Source organism: Hypomesus nipponensis, chromosome 15 (genome assembly GCF_054491055.1).
Source record: "Hypomesus nipponensis isolate SF chromosome 15, ASM5449105v1, whole genome shotgun sequence".
Classification (NCBI taxonomy): domain Eukaryota; kingdom Metazoa; phylum Chordata; class Actinopteri; order Osmeriformes; family Osmeridae; genus Hypomesus; species Hypomesus nipponensis.
In genome coordinates, this window is record NC_140375.1 from 13,717,721 (window position 1) to 13,735,495 (window position 17,775).

General features: G+C 47.1%; 2 protein-coding genes across 3 annotated transcripts; both read left to right on the top strand.

Moving 5' to 3' along the window:
* The first annotated feature begins 618 nt into the window (after positions 1-618).
* Positions 619-13,393, top strand: c2cd3 (C2 domain containing 3 centriole elongation regulator). Its single transcript, XM_084674442.1, is given in 33 exon segments — positions 619-950; positions 1,460-1,729; positions 1,867-2,024; positions 2,105-2,316; positions 2,509-2,675; positions 2,784-2,916; positions 2,997-3,155; positions 3,278-3,425; positions 3,532-3,641; positions 3,759-3,950; positions 4,088-4,197; positions 4,280-4,398; positions 4,508-4,639; positions 4,823-5,448; positions 5,573-5,816; positions 5,900-6,083; positions 6,258-6,441; positions 6,602-6,774; positions 6,911-7,046; positions 7,237-7,505; positions 7,662-7,742; positions 7,838-8,464; positions 8,602-8,943; positions 9,049-9,187; positions 9,280-9,344; positions 9,448-9,653; positions 9,860-9,993; positions 10,089-10,232; positions 10,366-10,559; positions 10,968-11,138; positions 11,141-11,867; positions 12,015-12,105; positions 13,095-13,393. Coding segments are annotated over 33 exon segments (6,840 nt in total). The 5' UTR covers positions 619-898; the 3' UTR covers positions 13,236-13,393.
* Positions 13,394-14,096: 703 nt separating this feature from the next.
* LOC146257629 (dicarboxylate carrier UCP2-like) lies at positions 14,097-16,812 on the top strand. 2 transcript variants are annotated; one of them, XM_084674103.1, is made up of 8 exons: positions 14,097-14,216; positions 14,367-14,443; positions 14,549-14,770; positions 14,967-15,174; positions 15,285-15,488; positions 15,581-15,682; positions 15,800-15,980; positions 16,102-16,812. In XM_084674103.1, exons 3-8 carry the CDS (start codon positions 14,645-14,647, stop codon positions 16,214-16,216), a joined length of 936 nt encoding a protein of 311 aa, XP_084530229.1. In that variant the 5' UTR covers positions 14,097-14,216; positions 14,367-14,443; positions 14,549-14,644; the 3' UTR covers positions 16,217-16,812. The 2 variants fall into 2 exon arrangements, with proteins under 2 accessions (XP_084530229.1, XP_084530228.1); XM_084674102.1 differs by having other exon boundaries at positions 14,129-14,443.
* Positions 16,813-17,775: the final 963 nt, after the last annotated feature.

Genomic DNA, 17,775 nt, shown 5'->3' on the forward strand with positions numbered 1-17,775 from the left:
CTCCTGTGTGTGTACACATACACACACACACTTGGAAAAACAGAAGAGCCATATACTGCAGAAATGCTACAGCTCCTGGCTGCATCTGAAGAGTATGCAGGGTTTTTTTTGCAGTTAATTAACACAAGCCCCCTTCCACACTAAAGGTGAAAATGAATGAAAGTTGTCTTTATGTGTGTGGGCCCCTACTTGGACTCACACAGTGAAGACAAGTGGAAATCTGTTTTGTCTCTGAAAGTTGACCCTTCTGACTTTAGACTGCTGTAAGAAACTAGAAGTTGTCCGTTCCAGAGGCATTTGGTCAAATTTGCACAGTAGGGATCGGTATCCACCCTTGGAACTCCTTCTGTTAGCCAAAACATACATGGCTGCTGAGGTCCCTGTAGCTAGGCAATAATCACCTAACTGTCATACAAACTGCCTCCATTTGAAGGACAAGACACCTCATGGTTAAAAAATTACAAGCTATAATGAATTCAAAAGTTACTGTCATTAAATCTGTCTTAAAGATGGGGATATTGATTTATGGAAAAATCTGACAAATAAAATTACGTTTAAAAACAACCCTCCTTAGTATTCTTAAAAGTTGAACTTCTATGAAAGTTATGGTAAAATGATGCAACGACAGTGGGGAAAGTCGGTGAGCTTATTAAATAAGACCGATGCTACCCTCTGCTGGTGGAAAGGAAGCATTCGTTATACTGCACACTGAGGAAATCGTTTGTTTAGAGGCGGGATACAAAGGAAAGCATAGCGTTGTTGCTTTGGAGACCGTTTTGCGCGCTGTCTTCGCAATATTAAGCGGATAGCTTGTAGATACTCAGTGAATGACAACCATGTAGTTAGCTAGTTACCGTGGCTAGTCTAGATAACCGCACACTCTCTAACTTAAAAAGGAATGAAGAACAGAAAAGTGAAATCTACCAAAGCTGGAAGCAACAGGCGGAAAGGTAATAAAGTCGACTTAGTTGTCATCATCATTGCACTGGTCAATTTGAGCTGTACTACTAGTAGCTACATTACAGTACTTAATGCTACTACTAGTACTGAAGCTAGGCTAGCTGTACAGTAGTTTACTTGTTGCTTGGTTAGCTAGCTGACCACCAGATAGGTAATAACCTATTGACTTTGTCCACATTGTATGTAGGCCAGCTAACTATCGTAACTGGCTAACTGCTATTGTTAATCGTTAATCATTTGTTGATAAATATAACTATTTGCTAATAAGCTAAGTTAGCTTTGTTTTGCTACATATGCTTAGGAAAGTAATTAGCTAGCTCTAGCCATATCAGCTGCTAGTTGCCTGCTGAGACCTCAAACTGCAGTGTGTGCTAGTCATAACTATTTATGTTTGTGAACGTGAGTATCATGCTATGGTAATTCATCGCATATCTTGGTGTGTGCATATATTGTTTGCCTGTGTATATGGTTTCCTACTATTGATCAGTCTGCTCTCAAGTCCCCAGTGACGTGTCGCCATCCACCAGCCTCCCTCCCCTGGTCGAGGGTCAGCTCAGGTGTTTTCTGAGGGTGACAGTAAGCAGAATTCTATGGACAATCCCGAAGCCTCCAGCCGAAACATTCGTGAGATTGCGCTGGTGGGGAGAGTCGTCAAATGGGACACACTTCCGTCCGAGGAATGGATCACAAACGACTCAGACGATGGTCAAGTCCACCGCTCGCTTTCCCATACGCTGTGGGCCAAAACAGTTTACGTCCTACATGACTGGTAATACATCTTTATAGGCTATATGACAGACACTCATCACTTTTTAGATTGCCAAACTGTGTTTTTACTGAAACAATTGCCAGGACATGGCTTTTTAAGCAGCTACATTTTGTTTTCTGTCAATGTTGGACCTTCAGATATGGGCTCTCTGGTGCTGGAGGTGGTGACCAAGCCAGACCATTTGCCAATAGCACGTGCTCAAGTCACAGGGATTTCTCAGCTTTCTCTGTCACACGCTATCAGTGGTTTCTATACCTTAGTGTCTCCAACATCTGAGAAATTAGGCGAGTTACAGGTAAGAGTGCATTAATAAAAAGTATGCAATTGAACATCAGTAAGATTTTTTGGTCATGGATGAAACTCCTTTTTTTCTAGGTGTCAATTGCTCTGGAGGCCCTGACAGAATCCTACGACAGCAGCAGCTCAGTTCCCACCACAGATATGAGCATTGAAACAGCTGTGTCTGTGAATGGTTTGACAGCCAGGGCAACCCAGCCCCACACGTTAGTGGTGCCCTCCTTGTCCAGGCCTCTCTCTGCCAACACGGGAAAAGGTTCAGGGGGAAGCTGCTCTGTCAACACACCTCGGTGGGCCAGTAAACTGTTCTCTCTGATTTATACAGGCTGACCATTCTCTGATGTTTGCATGTTTGTATTAGCTAAATGTTCATAAAAAATAAAAAAAGTTTTTGTATTTCTTTATTGATACCTGTGCAGTACATATGCTTGTGCTTCTACGTTCAGATGATCAATACTGAACTGTTTGCAACTCCATTTCAGAGGGAGAGACCACTTGTTCTTCCAGAGTGCCCAGGGGGACAGAAGAACCGAGGTTTCTTTGGAGAACCAGATGCCCCCGTCAGCTAGGTCTCAGCAGGGTCACAGAGATGGGAATCCCACAGTACTGGAACCGCACAACAACCAGACCTCCAATGACATCCTTTCAGGTTGGTCCAGAGAAGTCATGCTCACCTGAATAGGACAAACATGTTATAAATCTTATCTTTGTTTGTTAATGTGCCAATGTACGTTTTTTTTCATTGGTAATTTCCCAGTTCTTTTGGAGCGTGGAAGCAAGCTCAGAAATGCCATGGTGGTCTCAGCATTGAAAACGGACTTGGACTCTGAAATGGCTTTGAAAGACACTCCCCTGCCTCTCCCCAAGGACAATGTAATATCTCCACGAATGTGAGTAATCAACTTTTAGCAGCATATCCCGTATTTAAACTATAGTGGTAACCTAAAACGTTTTTATAAAATGTCTCCAGGTCATCTCTTCCGCCCTGTGGAAACTTGCTTCAGAACATCCTCCACACTGACTCCAGTCTCCTGCAGTCTGCCCCTCTCCCTGTGTCCCCCGACTGTCTGATCTCAGACTGTGCTCATGCTGACTCCGAGAACAAAGCCGTGGACCTCCTACTCGGCAGGTAGAACACCTTTTAAACCATACTGGGCTTATAGGCTACATAGCATTTACAGCTAAATTTGAGCCAAATGTATAATACTGTTGTGTATGTTGGGTTTCATCTTGTGTTTCCCCCGTGGTCAGTTTGGATGGCTCCAGCCTTCCTCTGTGGGATGGAGAAGGCTCTCCCCCAGCCTCTCTGTCAGGACACAGCAGTGGGTGTGGAGACAGTGAGCTCAACGACCCGCAGTATGACCACAGCCTCCTGGAGAACTTGTTCTACAAGGCCCTTGTGAGTAACTTGGACTCTGGCTAACACACAGTTTTTAGCTAAGATCACCTTTGGAGAAGGCATCTGCTATATGAGTGGATGGTGTGACCTTCTGTCTGTCCTTTAGTGTCCTGATAGCTTCCTGAGGGAGTCCCCTGGTGATTTGTCCCTGAGGAGGAGTCAGGGCCTGCTGGGAGGAGCTGAGGAGAGGCCTCCTGGTCCCAGGACTACCACAGGGTCGGCTCTCCTCATATTCTGTATTGATTTATATCTATTCATCATGTCATAAAAATGTCTCTTCAGTGGAGTAAAAAAATAATAATTGAATTCACTTTTTAAACTTTCTTTGTTCAGCTTGGATTCTGAACCGGAGCTGACACCAGGAACCAATGACCCAGGGCTGAGTATGGATCAGCTGACTGTTTTGGGTGGGATTCGATTGGCCAGAGTGGTCATCCACTCTCTGACTGTCCCTGTAAACAGCACCACCGTCACACCAAAGAAGAGCAAGGGCAAACCCCCTAGACCCCCGACCAATAAGAAATGGTAAGTCTTTGTCTTACAGATTTACAGATTTTCAAACAGTGCTGATCATATCCTCTCACTCTACTGTTTATGTCTAACAATTACAATGATGTGTATTGACGTGCTGTTGTTGTTTTCCATCTGTTTGTATGTCTCAGCTCCTACTTTGTGGAGTACCTGTTCCCTGTGACCCCCACCAGACATGAGCACAGCCAGCAGATGGCAGCAGAAGTGAACAGACTCGTCTCCAACAAAGTGTCAGGAGGAGGTGAGCCAGGGTCAAACCATCTCAGCTCAGTGTGAGGGGAGCAGGGTGTTGAGGTTGAAACCATCTCATCTGTGTTTTACAGTTGTGAAGTTCGAGCAGCGCTCCGTGTTTCCCGTCCAGTTCAACGGGGCGACCGTGGAGCGGTGGTGGGAAACTGACCTCACGTTCAACATCTACTCGAGGAAGATTTCCCAGAAGAAAGTAGGTGGAACGGTTCAGTCATCGAAGTCTCTGCTCGTTGCTGATACTTTGCGTACTGAGTACAGTGGCATGTGGTTGGGAAGCTCACCGTGTTTTGTGTCGTGTTTAGCCTGAACCCGTCGGAACGGCTGTCTTCCCTTTACGCCGTCTGCTGCAGAGCGAGAAGCTGAACCAGACCGTGGTTCTGCCTGTCCAGAGCCTGGGCGGGCCGGCTCACGCCCAGGAGATCGGCCCACTCAAGGTGAGATGACGTCTAGCCCAGAAGGGCACCGTGCGATGCTACATGAATACAAACATGAATATACTATTACAATATAGCTCTGTTTGTTACCAATAGGAAGGAGGTTCTTTTTCCTAGATGGTCTGCTCATTTGTGCCCATGTAATCGCCTTCATATTTTGTGTCACTTTTATATGTTCCTCAGGTGTCACTTGAACTGGCTGCAGACAGCAAAGATTTCTCTTCAGCCAACATCGGGTCGGCTGCTAGTTCCAGAGCCCCTCCAGCTGTTATTCCCAGTCCTCAGAGAGTTCCCAGTCCATCTAAGACCGACACCAGGCCTCAGGGTGCCGACACTGGCAGGAGGGAGGACGGTAGCCAAGGCCCACGAGGAGACTCCAGGATGGGTGTAAGGACCGTCCAGCTGGCCTCCTCCCCCGGCCCCTCCCCACTGCCCAGCCTGCAAACGTCTCCCTTCAGACCAGGCTTCCAGCAGGTCGAGGAGGACTGCGAGGTGCTCCTGCACGCCCTGCTCATGGTGCCTGATGGGAAGGACTTCAACTGTGGTCCCCTGCAGGCCCCCAACATCTACTTGAACTGTAAACTGTTTGGTTCAGATGAGACCACTAGATCGGTGATGAGTTGGGGACAGACCAACCCTTCATTCAACCTCAGTCAGGTGACTCCTGTGGCGTTGACCTCCAGACTGCTGGACAGGATGAGGAACAATGTGATGGTGATTGAGGTTTGGCAGAGAGCTGCGAGCTCTGGCCAGGAGCGTCTGCTAGGCCTGGTTAAACTACCTCTCCACCAGTTCTACATGTCCTTCAGGTAAGGCCAGATCATGTGCTCGATAACATAAATGCATATTGTACATAAAAACACTGTATAGTAAAGTCACACTCGTCATATATAATGACAATCACTTGATGACCTGTCTTTTTTTTCCTTTCAGAGATCCCAAAATCTCCCACCTTCTTCTCCAGGCACAGTACCCTGTTTTAGGGGTAGACAGCTATATGCCAGTCATAGATGTTTTCTCAGGCAGCTGCAAGGGCAACCTCAGGGTCCTCTTAGCCATGGGCTCATCCGGGCAGATCATAGCTCTCCAGCGCACAAGGGATGAAGAACATGTCTCTGTATTTAATATCCCAAGACCAGCCCATTTGCTGGATCACCACCCACAAACAGAAGCCAAGGTTGGTAAACTTTACGGATGAGTATATATGGGTCGGGAGGTGTAACGCCTGAGGTGTTAATGTCACCTGGTCTCCCTTCCCAGGCGAAGGCTGCTCCTGACAAGGCGATGAGAGAGCATGTGTTTGTGGTGAGGGTGGAGAAGGTGAATGGACTGGCTCCATTACAGTCCACTGTGTGGGGGGAGGCAGACTGTTATGTCCAGTACTCCTTCCCCTCCCAGGAAGAAGACACCACTCAGATTCTGGAACCAGACGTCATAGAGAGCAGTAAGCCACGAACCACCTTCTCTCTGAAGTAAATGGATGATTGATATGGTTTTGAAGTTCCAGAAATACCCCTTTAAAAAAATTAATTAAAAGAAATCAGATGAGGTTAAAAAAGTGGGTTTGAAAACAGAACCACCCTGGTTTGTGTTGTTCTAATCGGTTGTTTCCCTCCAGGCGTGAGCTTGAAGCAGTTCCGGACCAGCACCACGCTGTGTGTCCCTGACCCGGTGTTCGGCCACAGCGAGACCCACGTGCTGCTCAGTCCTGAGGGGGTCCCGGTCCAGAGGCTGCTCCTCGGCTCCTTCTCCAGCCAGCTGCCGGCCCACAGGGGCGGAATCCAGTTTGAAGTCTGGTGCAGGTGTGTGTCTTGCCTCTCCTCTGACCACCGGAGAGCAGGTCACTTCTGGAACCTAAAAGTATCAAAGCAATTTACTGATCACTTCTGGTAATAATAAGTATGAAACGATTTGACCATGATGAAGCACAGCTTTCATTTAAATACGCGACATGCTCTGCAGGTATTACTATCCCAACGTGCGAGACCAGATGGTGGCCAGAGGGATGCTGCCGCTGTCTAAGTTGTGTGCCATGGTGACCATGCAGATGCAGAAACCTACTGAAGCTCAGCTCTTCTCTCTTCCCCTGGTCCCCAGGACTAGTCACCCAGCAGGACATCAGCCTCAGCCCTCTGGTAGCACACACACACACTACACACACACACTACACACACACACACTATACACACACACTACGCACACACACACACTACACATGCTTAAGCTCCAAGACCACTGGTCTTACTTGTCCCCCTCTGCACTGTCTCTCAGGGCTGCTTGATGTGTGTGTCCAGTACAAACACCGACCACTGAGATCTGGTGACCAAAGGAGTGGGGCGGTGGCCTCTCGCATTGTCACCATGGTGGTCAAGGTGCACAGAGCCTCAGGGTTAAAGGCAGCAGCAAGGTACTCGGCTCTCTCTCGCCTCTTCTCTCTGTAATACCCTTACAACGTCTCTCTTCCTCCAATGTCTGACTCTCCTTTCTCTGTAATACCATTACAACGTCTCTCTCTCTCCAATGTCTGACTCTCTCCTTTCTCTGTAATACACTTCCAAGGTCTCTCTCTCTCTCTCTGACGGCTCTGTGTCCCTCAGGGCTGTGACAGAGCGGGATGAAGCGTTCCAGTACTATGCTGATGTCGGGGTCAACGCCTACGTCACCACCCAGCTCTCCTTCCTGCCCGAGGGAGAGCGGCGGAGCACGCGTGTCGTGGCCAGGACCTTCTGTCCAGAGTTTGACCACCACTCGGAGTTCCCCTGCCTGCTGCAGGTCCTGAGAAGCTCCGGGGAGAGCAGTAGCCTGGCTGAGATCCTGCAGGAGGCCAGCGCCGAACTCAGCATCTGGAACAGAGACAGCCGCCGAGGTCGGGAAACCAGGCAGCCAGGGAATCGCTCCTGCAATAAGATTGTTTAGAATCGTTTTTGATAATTTGAAGTATTTTTCTCTGAAATATTGCGATTATTATTAATCATGAAATGATAGCTGTTTGTCTTTTTCTCTCCCATATTTATAATGACAGTGATGGGCAGCCCCAAGTCAAATGACACTCTGCTGGGCACAGTGAGAATACAGCTGGCTGATATGATCCATAAAAGAACAGGTACAATGCTTGTTTCAGTTATCACAACTACCTACTGGATCACAGGATGAGATCTGAGGTATTCCTTATCAGTCTACTGCCTCTGCGTTCCCCAGGGATCTGTGGCTGGTTTGGGGTGTCGTTACCTCAGGACCAGGGTCCATTTCCTGCCCATCACATTTTAGTGGGAGGCCTGGAGATATCCATCAACTTTGCCCACCATGCAGACAGAGAGAGGGTCATCACTGCTGCCCAGGGCCTGGGCTGGGAGGTGGGCATGACAGAGGACAAGGAGGACCAGGAGGCGGACAGCGATGGAGAGGCCTGGGTGGAGAGTAGGAGGACGGTGCACCTGACGTTGGCCATGCCTAGAGCGTGGCTACCTGTCCACAGCTTGCTTCTGCCTGGCCACAGTGAACTCCAGCGCTCAACGTACTGCTACTTCAGGTACAAGCTGTACGACCGCGAGGCCTTCTGTTCCCTGCTGAGACACCCGTGTGTGGAGGACGAGGCTGAGGACGGCCTGGCCAGTGTGGCCTTCCCAGGAGGCAGCAGCTTGGAGTTGAAGAGCAGCCTGCCCCTGGTGTGGTACCTCCGGGAGGAGAGGCTAGAGGTGCAGGTGTGGGTGGCCTTTGGGAAGGACAGGACGAGCAGGCCTCACGACACAGACCGGCTGGTGGGCTCGGCCTTTGTGGACCTCTCTTCTTTCGCCAAGAAATCCAGACATAAGCTCACAATCAGTGGTAGGGAACTGTCTGGAAATATTCAAGCTTACTTCTGGTTTTTGTTATAGTGTACTTACTGTAAAGGAACACCTATTTATTAGTCATTACCTTATAGCTAATGAGTAGCAGGACTAACAGCCCTGTTGTTTTTCCAGGAGTGTACCCTCTGTTCCGACGGTCAGCCCCAGACCTGAGTAGAGCTGCTCTCAGGGTCCATGTCACCCTGACCCCCGGCCCTGTCCCTCTCAATCCCCCCCCAGCAGGGGCCGACCTGGAGGACAGTGACAGCCAGGGGGCGCACTCTCCTGCAGAGGAGGTAGAAGGAGAGGGGTGTCTGCCAGCCGTTGTGTCCGGGCAGTCTGGTCCACAGAGCGGACGCCAGACTAAGTCCTCCGTAAGCGCAGGCCTTCCAGTCTCCCAGCAGACAGACGCCAGCATGGACGACGCCTTCTCTGTCTCCGTCACTGTGGACAGAGCCATGCGTCTCAGCCTGAAAGGTAAGATGACGGTCAGACAGAATGTTTTTGTGTAGTGTTTACTCCCTGCACTGTCCTGGCTCACTCTCTGTTTTGTGGGTGTGTGTGTGTGTGTGTGTCTGGCAGGCTGTCCTCTGGCTGAGGGCAGTGGAGCGAAGCCCTGCTGCTGTGTGTCATACGTCACTGCTGATTCTGAACAGCCAATCACCACAGAGCTGATAGCAGACTCTGACTGCCCTGTGTGGGGTCACCAACTAGAGTGCAGGTACAGCTCTCTATCACAGGGAAAATAAATGGGTTTTTGATGACAGGATTTGTAGTCGAATGATGTCATAAACTGTTGTTGGTACAACCTAGGCTTTCGAAGCAGTTGCTGGTGGATCCACAGGAGTCCCTGGTCTTCAAAGTCTGGCACAGAGGAGGTCAGAAACGATACTTAGCATAACCCTGACAATTTAACCTGATGACCTCATGAGTCAGAACAAGCTCCACAGCTTTCATTGGTCCTGTCATTTGTCTTTATAGATGTGGAGCGTGTGATTGGCTTTGCCTCTGTGGACCTCTCTCCTCTGCTGTCTGGGTTCCAGTCTGTGTGTGGCTGGTACAACATCACTGACTTCAGCGGCCAGTGTCAGGGCCAGCTCAAAGTCTCCATCTCTCCCCTGAAGGGGGTGCAGGACCTGAAGGGGCAGAGACAAGCCCTGAATGAAGACGTCTCAAAAGAGTCCTCAGTGAGTACGCTGCGATCTACTGACGCATTCTGTTCACACTGTTTTCCTTGTCGGTTGGACCTTGATATCAATCTGTGGGTAAATGTAAAGCTCTTTGTAACAGTGATTGATTGTAGAAACGGCCATAGTTTGATCTGATTTGAATCCCCACCACTGTCATTACATTCCCTATCTGCATTTTCTGAGGTTTGTGTTTGTGTTCCCAGGCTCTGTTCCGCGCCCTGCCTCTGTACTACCACACAGCTGCCAGCTACAGCAGCTTCCCCTCCCACATCAGCCGCTACCCAGAGCAGAGGGTCATCTCCTCCCCTGACCGCCAGGACCAGCTGCGCCCAGAAAGGTACACCAGGCCCCCCCCCCCCCGGAGTGCCCAGGTAACAGCCTCTTCCGTCTCCTCCAGAATATCGTCAGTGATGACCGGTTTCCTCCTCCCAGGTTCAGCGAGGGCAATCGTCACGACGAGCACATGGACAACGTGAGACTGTACCATCAGAGTCTACAGGAGGGGGCGGCGGTACAGTCTACTGGAGCCGCGGCGGACTCCCATCCGTCCAGCTCCATGCTTTTCTCTGCGCTCAGGTACTGAGACTCCCTCACGGCGTACACGCCACAAGTTAGGATGACTTGGACGGTGCTCAACAGTGTTTGACTATGAAAATGTTGATGTTCACATCACGTAAATAAACCAATACCGTACACATGCGTTTCCTAGGAAGAACCTGAGTGAGTTGGATGACATGCAGAAGTATTTCAACCACAAGCTGTCCACGCCCACGTTTCCCTCCCGAAGTGAGACAGGGCGTCTGTCCAGCAGGCTGGAGGAGCACAGAGACTCTGAGACAGACACCAGGCAGCTCCTGCTCAAGTCCAGCAGGCTGGTGGGGGAAGTCAATAGCCTCGTCAGTGGTGAGCTGCTCTCTCCATGTAGCTGTAGCCCTGTGGAAAGTTAGTACGTGTTGTTCCATACTGATGTCACCAAGCTGGTTGAACTCACTCCTCAGTATAAATACTGCCTACGTGAGCCATCGAAAAGCTACCTTTTCGGTGGCGTTGTTGGCTAAAGCTGTGTTTATGAGAGGTGGTCGTTGCGTGCGTGAGTCAGGATTACCCTGAGTTTGAACCCCAGTGTGTGTATAATGAAAGTGACACCAGCATGCTTTGCAAGGCTTTACTTTAAATAGGACTTTTTGTTCTTTAAATGTTCTTTTTCATTCATTTCAGGGATTACCGTTTATTGTTGTAATTGAATAGCTCGGTGTAACTTCCTTTTGTGCATGCAACTAAATCCCACCCCACCCTGTTCCCCATATCTAGGTCTACAGAGCAGTCACATGGAGACAGTATCCTCCGTCCCCCAGTGCTTCCCCGCAACCCCTCCAGTTCCCGACAACCAGTTCTTCACCTCTGAACCCCTCCCAAATGGTCTTCCATGTTTCCACAAAACCACCCACTCTCCCCTGGTGGAGGAGTCTCCTCTCCCCTCCCCCCGCCTGGCCCGTCTGAGCAGCACAGTGAATCCCAGGGTGAGGACCAGGAAGAGGAGGACTACAACCTCCAAAAGGCCCCCTCCTCTGAGGATGAAAGTGATGACGATGGAGGAGGTTGTGGACAGGAGATGGGAGAGGAGGACGAGGAGGATGGAGATTATGAGGAGACGGTAGTAGAACCTCGACCTCTAAATGAAGTGACCTCGTTAACCGACAGGACCAGCCCCTGGACGAGCTTGCTGTCAGACCCTGACCTGGGCTCTCTGGAGAGTATGGAGGCCCCTGAGGAGCAGCCTTCCAGAGACAGGGCCTCTCACCACACAGACTTGTCCCCAGAGGGAGAGGCGGGGGTGGGGACCCAGATGACCGCCCTGCAGTCCTGGAGCTCAGGTGGTTCTCAGGCGGCCATAGTGAAGGACAGTGAACGTTTTCACTCTGATCGCTCGGACGGTTCGGAAACGGACAACTCTGACACAGACAGAGGCGGTGCGAGGACACGTCAAACTCCTGATGAGGTAGGACCTCTGGAGCCCCAGGATTCTGGTGTGGCTCCTCTTTCAGTCCCCTCGATGTGCTCTGAAGACACACCCAACAGGGCTCGTGGGGACAGAGGCGGCAGCTCAGAAGATGAGGACCCCACGATGTCCCTCAACCCAGAATACACCACGAGGACATCTGATACCTGCTCAGTGAGATCCCCTGAGCAGGGAGATGGAATGCTACAGCAGTATCCTTTGTCCAGCGCAGAGTTGTTAACTGGACATATCTAAGATAATATTTTAACCTTTTTTTTTTTCTTTTTTTACCTCAAGATGTATTTATTGAAACACTGAGTGTTTGTTATTTGCTGTTTTCCTCAACCGTTTGCCTCCAGTTCTGACCCTGTAGAAATCCCAAATTTCTTTCTCCCACCCCATCACCTTGAGGCTTCCATGAGAGCCTTACGTCTAGCCCCGGCCTTCCCTGTGAGTCCAAAAAACATCCACACAGGTCTACACTCATCAGTCGCCACGGTAGCAACCTTTTGCTCTCATACAACCCTCTTTTCTCCTCTACAGTAAGACTATAGCCTGGGCCAGCCAGTTCTAGGACATGGATAGTTCTATATAGTTGAATGGCAGAGCTATTGTAGGTAGCTCAGTAGTTTTGGCAGGGTCTGATGACTGTTGACTGGGGCCAGCATCTGTGCTCTTACATTTGCAGTGTCATATGCCTTCCGTCATCATTCTTCATGCTTCTGGCAAAGGAGGGTGTATTTTATTAGCAAGTCCTCGTGTCTATTTGGCTTCACATGTGTAACAGATGTCAGTAAAAAGTAATTGAGGGCCCTACTATATTAGGTCTTAGATGTTGTCTGCAACAGGACAAAACAATTAATGTATGATATTGTACAACTCATACCACTTAACTTTTAATTATAATTTTACTATGATTAGTAGACTACAGTGGAGTCTTGCCATGTGTCTACAATCTTCATCAACGTGCCTGTTAAACTGAAAGCAAAGTAACTACTGGACAGGTTTTGTATGGTAAAGGTGAAAACGGGATAGGGCTCAGCAGCTACTGTAGACTAGAGCACTCCTGACCACTGAGCAAGTATGGAGATGGAAACGTGTGCCTGCGTCAGACATGCCAGTGTCCAGTTTCAAGGAGGGGTGTAGATATAGTTGTTTATCACGTTGTGGTAAGTGGCAGAGTTCACAGGACATGTCAAGGAAACTGGTTCCAGCCAGCCACTGGTAGTGCGTCGCCTTCAAGTGTTACTAGCCCTTTTCAATGTGATTGATAATGTTGGTTTTACTCATTGTACCATAATAGGTACACAGTCTGTTTTGTGCAAATGGGTTTTCTATAAGACGGGCATTCATGAGAAACAAATCCACCTGTTACTGCGTGCATTAGTGTCCAAATGGATCATTATGTTTCAGTAATTGATATGTCTTCTGTTTTCCAGAAAGATAGTCTTGTTCAGCAAGGGATTCCCTACAGACGAGCACCTAGACCCAGGCCTAGCATACCGCCATCTTCCATGAAGAAAGAAGAGACCAAAAGAATAGCCAAGATATTTGCAGCTCATTTTAGTGAAAAACATTAGCACTTGTCCCAATTGCCATTTAGCATTAACATTTTTACAAGTTTACAGGTTATGACCAAAGAACTTGCAGTATATAGTGCTTTGCAATTATGTAAAATAAAAATCTGTACAGTAATTTGTATGTTTTAAGTAATAAAACTTTATTATGTATAAGTAAACTGTAGAGTTATGCTATATGATTTACCTGAAACCAGTATGAACTGGACCCATCAGTTTTGTGGTGGTGACAAGGATGCACAAGTGAGTCTTTAGTGTTGTTTACAGTTAGTAGAACCCTGTACGTTCTCAACCTTTGTGATCCTGACACGCACGCCCATGTTCTGTAACTTAACACTGTGAAGTTACCGAAATGTAAAAAGAAAATATGCAGCAGCCAGACGTCACACCTGAATCTGCAAGCCTAATAGATTGGCTGAGGGGTGACGACAAAGCCATAGGCTATATAGGATATGGTGTTCGCTAATTCTATAGCATCAGATTCAAGTTTTTTTAATATATATATATATATATATATATATATATATATATATTATATATATACACATATAGAATGTGCACTACCGGTTGCCATTGTGTCCCGTGTAGCTAGACTACGAATTTCAATACCAATACGAAGTCGTTGAACAGAAAGCATTTGGATTTCAGAAAATCTGAAGTTTATTTATGAAGAATTCAATCTTATGTTAATTCGCCAAAGTTGCAAGGTTCATTGCCATGTTTTTGTGGCATATAAAAAAAGACGGCTTATGTAACTATTGTACTGTTGTCGAGTTATGTTTAGAGCTTCACAAACTGTCGTGCCACACGCACGCGCTGGCGCGTTCTTCTCAGGTCAACGTGTCATGCAAGTACGGAGGAGGGCTATAAAAACTCAACTGGAAGCAAGCTGGTGTGAGAACAACTCTCACTGAGCAAGAAGCGGTGCACCTCGGAAAAAAACACCCAACCTGAAATTATTCATTTTTCGGATTAAAATCTCAGGTAGTGGATATAGATTCTATATACAAGGATCTGTTGAAGACTTTAGATACACTTGTTTCCATCAATTTTCAAATCATTAGGCTTATAGGATACTATTTTCTACTTTCATGGTGAAATTTGACATGCTGTTTTGGAATTCTTTATGGCAAGACCAACCAGGACAAAATAACTTTCAAGACAGACACTTCTCATTACCTGAAACTTGAGTTTTACTTCCACCTGTTTGGGTAGGTGTGATTAATCATAGTAGCCTGCCAACAGTTTGTCTGACTGTTTATTATAGCATCCATTAATTAAAGTACATTGTATAATATTTGTGTCATTATATTCAGGGGCTGACAGAGGGATTCAACCACAAACAGTCTGTTATACAACCAGGAAGACCTTCCATATTTCTGAAACCATACTGTATTAACAGCAGATCAATCATGGTTGCGATAAAACCCAAAGACTTAGCTCCTACGGCAACGGTCAAGTTCTTTGGAGCAGGAACAGCTGCCTGTGTAGCAGATCTCATCACCTTTCCTTTGGACACAGCCAAGGTTAGGCTTCAGGTAAGCGAAGGAAAAAAAGACTTTCACACATTCACAGGATACCATTTCGAATGTTTAACCATGATGACGCAAACGTTTACACAGTCATTATTTGCTGAAATGTGCTTGATTGAATTGTCTTCATTTGATCTCGGGGGGGGGGGGGGGAACACAAAGGAGAAGTTAACCCTTGCGCTCATGCTTGTGTTTGCTTTAGATTCAAGGAGAATCAAAGTCCTTGGAGGGAGGGAAGGTGGTGAAGTACAGAGGGGTGTTTGGCACCATCAGCACCATGGTGAAGACCGAGGGGGCCAGGAGCCTCTACAACGGCCTGGTAGCAGGACTGCAAAGACAGATGAGCTTCGCATCCGTCCGCATCGGCCTTTACGACTCCATGAAGCAGTTCTACACCCGGGGATCAGAAAGTACGGCCAATGAATGATCCTCGGTTCAGTTTAGCTCAGTGTGTTGACATTCATGTCAGTAAAAAAAATTAAATAGCTTTTGTTTCATGTCTTTGTTTGTCGTCTTGCAGATGCAGGTATTGGAATCCGGCTGCTGGCAGGCTGTAGCACAGGGGCCATGGCTGTAGCCTTTGCTCAGCCCACAGATGTGGTGAAAGTGCGCTTTCAGGCTCAAGTCAGACTGCCAGACATGGACTCAGTGAAGAGATACAATGGCACCATGGATGCCTACAGGACGATAGCCAGGGAAGAGGGCATCAGAGGGCTCTGGAAAGGTGAAATATAACTAAGGACTTGCTTTTTGTCATTATAAAAATGTACATGTGATTATTATAGAGTATTAACTGTACTGCCATTTCCCTTGTAGGCTGCATGCCAAATATAACCCGCAACGCCATTGTAAACTGTGCAGAGCTGGTGACCTATGACATCATCAAGGAACTCATCCTCAAGCATGACCTAATGACCGGTAAGTTGATAGATGGAAGCAGTGCACATTTTAAACTTGATCAAAGTCTCAAGATTGAAAACATCAATGTTTCTAATGAGTATATGTGTTGTTGGTCTTCTACTTTGTGTTTTACAGATAACCTACCCTGCCATTTCACAGCAGCCTTTGGTGCTGGATTCTTCACCACAGTTGTAGCGTCTCCTGTGGATGTGGTGAAAACTCGGTTCATGAACTCCACAACAGCACAGTACAGCAGTGCTAGTAACTGTGCGTACACCATGCTGACCAAAGAGGGGCCTAAGGCATTCTATAAAGGGTGCGTAGTATTAAAATGACAGAATTCAAAATCAGAAGCACTAGCTATCTGATAGTTAGCATTTTGTAATTCAGGCACATCAAAAAATGAAAGATTACTCATTTTTGTTTACGTACTTTAGGTTTATGCCCTCGTTTCTTCGCCTTGGCTCCTGGAACATTGTGATGTTTGTCTCCTATGAGCAAATCAAGAGAGCAGCCATGAGAGCCCAACAGTCCTGGGAGTCCCCCATATGAACTCCTCCTGGGAAGTGGATGTCGATGTGAAGCCATCTTACACAATGGAAGAAATATGAGGCTTTGACTGCCTGGGTTGGCAGAGCAGAACCAGTGGAGGAACCAGTTACAGATCACTGCTGTATGGTGTGTTTGCTTCAGCAGGGGTTGTGTCCTCTCTGTTTTGTATGGACCAAGGGGGCAATAGTGCTGGCCAATAGAAACAGCTGTCGATTCCTGTATGTTGATGGGATGAAGAGACTGATTTATGAAATCTACAGTGAAAGTTGAAGTCAGGTGGAAAACCTGGGACGTCCAGCAGATGTCAGTCAAGATAATGTGCATTTAAGCAAATCATGTAAAATATGTACTGTAGGTAATGGAGTTAACTTATTGTGTATGAATGTTTTATATGTATTTTTATTATAGCCAAACAAGTATGAATTATACGAAGTTGTACATTTGCACTCTACCTTTTACAATGTGGATTATTGCTCTTAAGTGATCTGTTGTCTTCAATTACTTGAAAAATGAACGTTTCTACTGTACATGTGAATTTTTACAAGGTACACTTTCTAGAGAATAAAGTATAAATGGAACATTTTGTTCAGAATGTATCTGGATTAAATATTGTATTATTAAAGTGATGTTTCCTAATAATAACAGAAGGAAAAAAACATCTGAATATAACAATGCATGTCATGCAGTTTCTGCTTGGTGTTAAAAGTTTGGATTTATTAGTAGGTGCTTGCTCATTCACAGCTGCTGCCCTACATTTATTCTGACATAACTGAACATGTTAAAGTGTCACCCAATACATATTGCATCACACCAGAGACATCCCGGAATCCCTACATGGTGTTTTTAGGAAGGTAGCAAACTCAAGTACTTGCCCTATTGCAGTTTGCAAAAGCCATGGCAGGCCAGTACTGCACCTGGTGTTATCATATATCTTCTGTATTCACGACTTTGACCTCAGGCACCAATAAGGGAATAGGTTGGTTGAACTCATTGCCCTTCTTTAGTAATTAGGATTATTTGTAGTTCATTAGGCATCCAGATCGAGCTCAGAGTCCCTTTTACCTCGCCCAAGAAAGCAGTTATACAGAGATGTAGAGTTGGGTTGACAGGCAGGTAATGATTAGCTGACAGATGAGAAAATTGGCCACTTTGGGGTTTTTCAAACAATAGGGGCTGCTGACATAGATGTAACTTAAGTCCGCTGTCGAACAAAGGCTTTCAAATATGTTGCTTGGCTAATCACCTCCTATAAAGCAGCTAGCCTCTCTCTGAGGTCTAATTAGTGTGGTGAGGTTGTCAGGGCCTGTGACACCCTGACTAACCCAAATGGCGACCGGGTGAATCGGTGAGTTAATACATACTAGAAAGAGAGAAACCAAGACAGCTCAGTAGTCAGTCGTTAAAACGGAGGAAGTTATTATATGATTGTGACAATTAACTTCCTTCAGAACAGTGTGTCATAAACAGGTGTTTGGTTAAAAGACGCAAGCATTGGGCAGTCTGAGTCATGGTCCATGGTTACACTTGGCAGGAGGCTCTGCAGACAGCCGATCTGAGAT